Source organism: Penaeus monodon, chromosome 42 (assembly GCF_015228065.2).
Source record: "Penaeus monodon isolate SGIC_2016 chromosome 42, NSTDA_Pmon_1, whole genome shotgun sequence".
Lineage (NCBI taxonomy): Eukaryota > Metazoa > Arthropoda > Malacostraca > Decapoda > Penaeidae > Penaeus > Penaeus monodon.
This window is the reverse complement of record NC_051427.1, coordinates 24983282-24991388: the sequence shown is the minus strand read 5'-3', so window position 1 is coordinate 24991388 and position 8107 is coordinate 24983282. Positions and strand designations below refer to the sequence as shown.

Below are 8107 nucleotides of genomic sequence, written 5' to 3'. Positions count from 1 at the left end.
ATGTTCTTTTACTGCTCATACTCGAAGTATTTCTTCGTTTATGTATGTGTTATTGTGTTTGTTCACACACACACAGATATATTACGCGCGCGCGCGTGTGTGTGGGTGTGTGGTGTGTGTGTGTGTGTGCGCGTGTGCGTGTGCGTGTGCGTGTGGTGTGCTGCGTGGCATGATCAGTAGCCTACGAGTGCGCGTGCACCTCTGCGTGACGTTCTTGATCCTAAGGCAGTGTTGCAGATTCGACATATTTCGTCAACATAAATATATAAATTGTACAAATTTCCCTATCTTCTCTCTCCACCCCCCCTCCTCCATCTGCACCACCTGTCTCTCACATAGATCGGTAGACAGATTAGAATAGATATAGATATAGACGTGTGCTGTAGTTTTACACCTAATACCTCGCATCCCTCACTATTTCCTTCCCTTTCCATCCCTCATCTTTATTCTCTCCTCTATCCTATCCTCCCGTCTCCCTCTTTCCGACTGTTCCCATTCTCGACTCCCCCCCCTCCCTCCCTCCTCTCACCGCCGGCGTCCGAATCGGTGAGCGGGGAGGAACGGACCGGTGGGCCAGGGGGTGGCGGCCCCTCCGTGGAACAGCGGTCGTCCGAATCCCCCCGATGATTGGGTGAAATACTGCGGGTTTAGGACGCGGTTCTGGTAGGTGGGGAGGCTCGTCCAAAACTCGTACATCTGGGGAAGAGAGAGAGTATTGATAAAACGGGGGAGATAAATGTACGAATGAGAAAGAGTTGTGAGAGGAATGTTCGTTATGGAATGTTCTCTTTTTCACTCTATTTCGTCTTTTTTTTTTCTCTCTCCCTTTCCCTCTCTCAGTTTTGGAGAAAGCTAGAGCACAATAATAATACAGAAATCATATTGCAAAACTAACATCATCGTAACATTCTATCTAAAAAAAAAAAAAAAAAAGATGATGATTATGATTCACGAAAACTCAGTCATATGAAATCCAGGAAAGTAGAAAAAAATGTCTAAATCCAACTGCCATTCTGAGAAAATATTTCATTTTCTTTGAAGCAAATGGAACAAAATGCCACTTACGTAAGTATCTAGACTCTAACCTCCATTACTTACCGAACTAAGCCCCTCCCAGGCCATCGTGGGCGTGGGCATGAGGCAGAGGTAGGGCAGGGGAGAAGGGGACTTCACGGGCGTCCACCAGAAGCCTAGGGAATTGTCAGGCGTCGGGTACCTGGCCAGGAAACCGGGAAGATGATTTGCATTTATCAATTTATTTATTTAATTTTATCTTTTTTTTCTCTCTCTCTACCCACCCATTTTTTCTTTCTTTTCATGGGGCTTCACATATCCTGCTTTTTCTCTCTCCCTACTCTCATTTTCCCTACTCTTCTCCCTCTCCTCTTTACTCTAATCCCTCTCCCTTTTCTCCTAACCTCCCCCTCCCCCCTCTTTCTCTCGTCTCCTTGCTCAACCAGCAGGAAAATTCCAGCAAACGATCCCAAGTCGGCATCCTCGCGTAGCCTTACCCTGTGGCTGCGAAGTTTGTCCACATGAGCACAATAAGGTCACTGAGGCGCCGGTCATCCAGGTTCCTCAGGGGCGCGAAGGTCGTGCCGTTGAACAGGTACTGGAGGTCGTCGCCGTTACTCACCCCTGTAGGTGGCGGCGGGGGGGGGGGGGGGTTATTCATAGGAATAAGGCATACGTGCGTGTATTCACACATACATATATACATTATATATTTACACATATGCATGCAAATATACATGTATACATATATTAATACATACATACAAGTAAATATACGTACAAAGGCACACATAGCATTATGTTAAACAACAAATATACCGATAATAAATCACGAGAAGTAAAGAAAAAATAATGTGTAAATCTTATAGTACGATGACACAACCAAAACCATTATTTTTCCGTCGTCACCATCACATACCAACCTTCCTTTTCCTTTTACGTAAATAAAGTAAAAGGATCTTGAAAGGCAACACAACAAAGCAACTCTTCTTGGGAACTGAAAGAACTGCCTTGCGCTTTGGGGTTGTCCTTCGAAACAGGTTTGACGAAGGGTCTACAGCTCTAAAAAAAAATGGAGGAACACCGCCATTCGGAATCTGAGAGTACCACCACCACCAGACGAAGGGAAACACCAGCAGACGATGCAAGAAAAGTGCAACATTACCAAATGAAGGAAGGAGGAGGAGGACGACCGCCAACGAAGGAGGAAAGGAACGGTAATTCTATGTAGGACAGACACACACATCTTTTTTCCTCATACCCCTCCTTGAATCGTGGGGGACCCGTGGGGAAAACGGGGTTGAAGGAGGCGCACACCGAAGAGAAATAGTGGAATATGTGAAAATAAAAAGGAAATGGCAAATTCCGAGAAAACTCCTATTTAAAAGAACGAAGGAAAGTAGGGGAAAGCGAGCTAAACGTATTATCAATAAAAGTGGAAGAAAGTTGAAAAACAAAAAACAAAACGAAATTCTAATTAGAAAGTAAAAAAGTGTTTAAATGGCAAGTATAAAAACTCTTCCTTTGCCCGTCGCAAATAACATGTGGCACGCCGATTTCAGACCAAGGTTGCACGTGGCGCGTGTCAGAATGTTTTCACCCAGTTCTTAAGATGGCTTAATCTTGTGACAATCATCAATTAGCCACTTGGATTAATAAGTGGAGGACTTTGGGGCATAATGTGAGGCAAACTTGGTCCAGTACCCCAATGCTCTCTGTCCAGGGTGTGCGTGGGTACGTTTGGGGTGACCCCTGAGCTGAAACTACTGCACGTCAATGCACAGCTGCCTGTTTTCATACTTGGTAAACATGATTTCGTTAAACAGAAGTAGCAACTCTGTATTTGTTTACGACATGAATGGATTGGAGCACGAGATCACCCTGATACAAAATTCGAAATAAAGCATTGATCTACTACCCTGATTCTTTTCTTTTTAAGAAAATATTTGGATAATTCTACCATTGAGAATATTTTTACTGTACTGAGGTGATGTATTATACAAACATTTGCATTTCCTCACAATTTGTACAATTGTTATATTAAATTCATTGTCTGAAAGAGGTATAGTTGTGCACGAGAGCAGGCAGACATCGCATGGTTTCCTCCTGCAAAACCGCCCATGATTACTTTCATCGAGAGCCTCACTCACTGGTCGACCGAAGCGTTGTTATCAAATGTGTCCGGCGGAAATCTGCCTAGACAATTCAAAACTACTGTTTGTACCATAGAAGTTTTCTTTTTTTATATATATTATTTGATTTTAACATTTCTATTTTAACTTGACGCTGTAAAATAACGGACAAGACGGATCTCAACGTCACGCCATTTGTATAAGAAGTTACATCCCGGTTAACGTTACCGAGAGCGACGCACCGAGATAGAGGTATATGAACACTGCCTTTTTATAGAGCATAAGACATAATGTAATAAACAACACAGGTATAGACGCAGCGACCTCTTATTTACAGCGAAATGACGAAAATAGTCCACAACACCCTCACACAGCCAGAGTTCTTGACGTCGCATATTCTGTAAATGCTAATAAGGGGGCGGGAGGTTACAGGGGGCTTGCAATCCTGTCTAGGAAATAAATACAAGGGAGGGAAGGTTAAGTTTGGATTTTTGGGTTCGCATGATACCCTAGTTTTGGGACTTCGTCTCTGGAGGGTGCGTCGTTCTTGGTAACATTAACATAAGATTTGTACAAACTGTGAGGATATACAAATTTGCATGATACGTCACCTCAGTACAATATAATTATCAAAATATTTTTCCTTACACGTATTTTCAATTGGAACAAGTTTGCCTCACATTCTGCCACGAAGTCATCCACTTTATTCCTCCAGGTGACAGACATAATTCTCACAAGATTAATTAGAATGAGGAACAGAACAACAATAACCGCCAACCTCCGATGATGCCATCTTGTGAACCGAGTGACACGCACTACATAAAATCACCGTGCCACGCGTCATTTGCCACTGCCACCTGCGACTTGCCACGTGCGATGTGCCACCTTTGTGTAAAAGTGGCCTAAGGATCACTGTACAAACGAAGAAAACTTCCTATCTCCCTACCGGAACCAAGTCCCAACCCCCTTCCTTGAAATGTTTACCCCAGGGGTGTGTAGCTTACCTTCTGATTAATCAAATCTCATCTAGTTGCCATAAATTCTTACACACGGTAGAATAAAATATGTGCATATATAGTTTGGTATATTTTCCGATATTTAATATAAACTCTGTGTATCTATAGTCACACCCGACACGAGACATCACACTCGGTTCACTCTCGAGGAGGGTCGACATGACGGAGTCAAAAATGTCGGTTGATTTGCGTTAGACAAGTGATGTTCAGACTACGTTGGTTTTACATTAAGTAAGGTTTCGTCACAAGATAAAAAATAAATAAAACGTGTATGAGAATGTTCAATACATATGAGTAAGATTGGTGTAATGGTTAATGGTTAATGGTTAAAAGCAAGATAAATGTGCTAGACATCTAAGGTCATGTAGCACTATAGTTAATGTTAGGGAAGGGTGGTTGAGTTAGTGATTAGTTGTCTAAGCTGGGCAAAGGAATTGGTGAGTGAAAGGGTTAGGGTCGGGTGTGGTAAGGAGTTAGATTAGATGAAGGATATGTATGCATATGAGGAAAGAGAATAGGTTGTTGAAGCAGAAAGTGTGGGATTCTATAAGGATGTCTGATAGGTTGGGAGGTCGGTGAAGGGAGGATAGGTGGGGGAAAGCAGAGGTACGGGTTGTTTCAAAACATGGGCATGACAATAGGATGTGTGGGATTGAAAGGGGAACATTACATAAGGAACATAAGGGTGGAACAGATTGTGACATCAGATAGGAGTGTGTAAGACGGGTATGGCCAATGCGTAAGCGGGCGAGAGCAGTCTCCCAACGTCTGTTCCGATGAAATGGAGCTGACCAGGAGGAGATTGATAGTTTTACAGAATGTAATTTATTAGTGCGGAGGCTTGACCAAAAAATTGCCATCGATTATACAAGAAGGTCTTAACGTGTGGGTAATAATCCGTGGCTGGGATTCGTGAGAAGCGTGGTTGGTATGATGTGGACATAGAGGCGTGGCGTGCTAGTGTATCTGCCTTTTCATTGCCGGGAATTCCAACATGGCTGGGCACCCAGCAAAATTTGATTGTTTTATGGCGTGTGGACAGGTAGAACAACCAGTTCTGGATCTTACAAACAAGGGGGTTGGTGGTGTGTATTGACTTTATGAGAGTTAATGAGTTACGGGAGTAAAAGAGGAAGAGGAGAGTGAGTATATGTGTTTTAGAGCAAAAAGGAGTGCATACAGTTCTGTAGTAAGGATACTGGATTCAGGAGGAAGGGAGTATTTGAAAGTACGAGTTGGGAAGATTACTGCAAAACCAGCACCGGAGGTGGATTTGGAGCCATCAGTATATACGTGAATACTAGAGGAATGAGTGGAGACATGGTCAAGGAAATGGGTGAGAAGGACAGTAGGAGGGATATCTGATTTTGGTGGGTCAGGGAAAACAGAAGAGCAAATATGGGGGTGAGGTATAAGCCATGGAGGGACGGAATGGACAGAGAACGGGAGAGGTTGGAGATGGGGGAAAGGGGAATGGGAGAGAAGGGTAAGACTGGTGTAAAAACAGCAGTAAACGGTATTTAGCTCGATACTAATTTACCGGGGTTGGGCAGAGCCATCTGTGGCCTTCCTAGGAAACACAGAATTGTTTACATATGAGATGCTTCGAGATAACGAGTTTTATGGGCCCCGCAGTTTTATTAAACTGGGCGATATTATTCTCATGGGTGTATGTAGTCCTGAGTTAGTATTGCCAAATGAACATCACTAAAAGAAGAAAGAAAGGAACACCGCCACTAAATGTGGTAATAGCGGAACGCCACCACACGAAGGAATAAAGGAGAAACACCACTACACCAAGAACCAAAGAAACACCACCAAAAAAAAGGAAAGTAAGGAACCCCACCAAACGAAGGAATAAAGACAGACCAAAGACGCCTCTACTTACACGAATCCCCGACGGACGTGTTAAAGAGCTCCGTGAGGCTCTGGAGGCCGCGGTGCTTCAGCTCGTAGGCGAACACGAGACCCCCGGCCTGACTGTGGAGCCGAACCACTTCTCGGTGCGGGACTTGGAACGCTTCGTCACCTAAGAGCTTTAGAAAAAAGGGTAATTCGATGAGAAATGTTTTTTTTTTATAGTTTCGTCAGTCTGGTGACTCGATGTGAAATGTGTTTCTCTTTACTTTCATCAGTATGCCAAGCTATTTCTTTTTCTCAGTTCAAACTAGAAATGGGAAATACGATTGGATAAAATTCACTGCGACTTCTGACGAAGATATAGTCGCTGTGAAGATATCCATTCCCTTTCGTCCTTTTTTTCTACAGGAATAAATATTTCTTTAGGGAAATGCTGCACACAACAAATCACCAATACGTTGAATACTGACTTTTTCCATTAAAAAAAAGGAAAAAAAGAGCTAAACAGAGGTAGGTCTTCAAACCTTGGCGAAATCTCCGACGGTGTCCTCATTAACCCGATACTGCGGCAGGTAAGCATTAAAGGCCCGACGAGACAAGAAAACGGCGTTCTCCTCGTCTTGTATGTTCAGGATGACTGGACCCACCTGCGAGAAGCTCTCCGTCAGCGCCTCATTCAGGAAGGGAGTCACGAGTGTGGCTGGAAGGGAACGGCGAAATCGGATCAGAAAAGTGTGTTCTTTGTTGTTGCTATTTTTTGTTTCCTTTTTCGGGTGTTTTCATAGGGCGAGGGAGAACGAGCGAGCAAGCGAGAGAGAGAGAGAGAGAGAGAGAGAGAGAGAGAGAGAGAGAGAGAGAGAGAGAGAGAGAGAGAGAGAGAGAGAGACAGAGAGAGAGAGAGAGAAAGAGACAGACAGACAGACAGACAGACTCGGTGAGAAGCGAAAGAGGAGAATAAATACAACACATAATGAAAATGACACACAACTAGACGAGGGAAAAAAAGAAGCCATGCCAGACCTTACACCACAGCAAACAAGACCCCCCAAAACACACGAAAATAAATAAAGTAACGTGAAATGGAAAGAACGCATTACCGAGAGCAGGCAAAGCTCCTTCCTGCTGGTTGACGCCCGAGATGAGGCTGACCCTGTTGAAGAGGCCTTCCTTCAGGAGGTGGGCGGGGTGGGCGGGCAGGAAGTTACCGTCCACGCGCGGGGTCATTACCTGCGGTGCGTTGAGCCACACCTGCGAACACGTGCTTGGTTTGAGTGGGCTTTGCTTGGGTGTGGGGGATGTTTGCTTGAGTGTACGTGCTTGAGTGTGTGTGTGGGGGGGGGCTGAGTGGGTGTTTAAGTGTGTGTTTGGAGGGGGGGTTGCGTTTGTTTCACTACATGTCTGTAGTTGTGTACGTATGTTTGAAGGAAAGTGTGGGATGTGGGTGATTGGATGTGTTTGTTTTAGTGTGTGTATGAGAGAGAGAAAGTGTGATTTGTCTATCTTTATGTGTGTCTGAGGCTTCGAAACCACCTAACCTAACCAACAACGGTTATATTACTGCATACAAAATTCGAAACAGGTTTGACGGGAGTTTTAATCGTGACTGTACAATAGTATGTATAACACGTGATCCAAACGACATAATGTATGGTGTCTCGACCCTTCTTTTAACTTTTAATGCCCGTCATTATGTAATAGACGGGAAGTCCTTTGACCTGAAATGTATTTATAGAAATTGTATTGTTATTGACAGCTTCTAATAATAAGAGGAAATATATTTGTAACATAAAAAACAATGTAGGTTATAACAAAAAAGCACAGATGATAACAGTAAGAATAATAATGATAGTGGTAATAAATATAACTGTCATAATGATAATGCAGATAATAATAATAGCAAATCATAGTAATAATGATAATAATAACAATGGTAAGTCATAGCAATAATGAAGATAATAATAACGGCAATTCACAACAATAATGAGGATAATAATTTAAAAAACGGCAAATCATCACCATCAAAATGATAATGAAAACGGTAAAATTTTCACCACAAAAGCCGAAGGGATGACCGCCAGCTGTTCA

The 8107-nt window shown here is 43.2% G+C and overlaps 2 protein-coding genes across 2 annotated transcripts in view; both read right to left on the bottom strand.

Moving 5' to 3' along the window:
- Positions 1 to 261: 261 nt before the first annotated feature.
- Positions 262 to 7258, bottom strand: LOC119598955 (carboxylesterase 1E-like). Its single transcript, XM_037948664.1, has 6 exons — positions 7120 to 7258; positions 6547 to 6722; positions 6051 to 6198; positions 1512 to 1638; positions 1099 to 1216; positions 262 to 696 (listed from the first exon to the last, which is right to left on the bottom strand). The coding sequence occupies exons 1-6, from the start codon at positions 7244 to 7246 to the stop codon at positions 526 to 528; spliced, it is 867 nt and encodes a 288-aa protein (XP_037804592.1). The 5' UTR covers positions 7247 to 7258; the 3' UTR covers positions 262 to 525.
- Positions 7259 to 7689: 431 nt separating this feature from the next.
- The window catches only part of LOC119599225 (esterase FE4-like), a 5281-nt gene continuing 4863 nt past the window's right edge, over positions 7690 to 8107 (bottom strand). The window contains exons 6-7 of the mRNA XM_037948966.1: positions 8074 to 8107; positions 7690 to 7737 (exon numbers count right to left, since the gene is read on the bottom strand). The exon at positions 8074 to 8107 is cut by the window's right edge and continues 181 nt beyond it. Coding sequence (XP_037804894.1) covers positions 7690 to 7737; positions 8074 to 8107 — 82 coding nt within the window. The remainder of the gene's footprint in view (positions 7738 to 8073) is intronic.

What these genes read in the sequence shown, in the direction of transcription:
- LOC119598955 (XM_037948664.1), bottom strand. Translation starts at nt 7,246, where the DNA reads ATGACCCCGCGCGTGGACGGTAACTTCCTGCCCGCCCACCCCGCCCAC. An exon ending in CCGTCGGAGATTTCGCCAAG is followed by an intron (nt 6,199 to 6,546) that starts GTTTGAAGACCT and finishes TTTTTTCTAAAG; the next exon opens with CTCTTAGGTGACGAAGCGTT. An exon ending in ACAAACTTCGCAGCCACAGG is followed by an intron (nt 1,217 to 1,511) that starts GTAAGGCTACGC and finishes TTTCCTGGCCAG; the next exon opens with GTACCCGACGCCTGACAATT.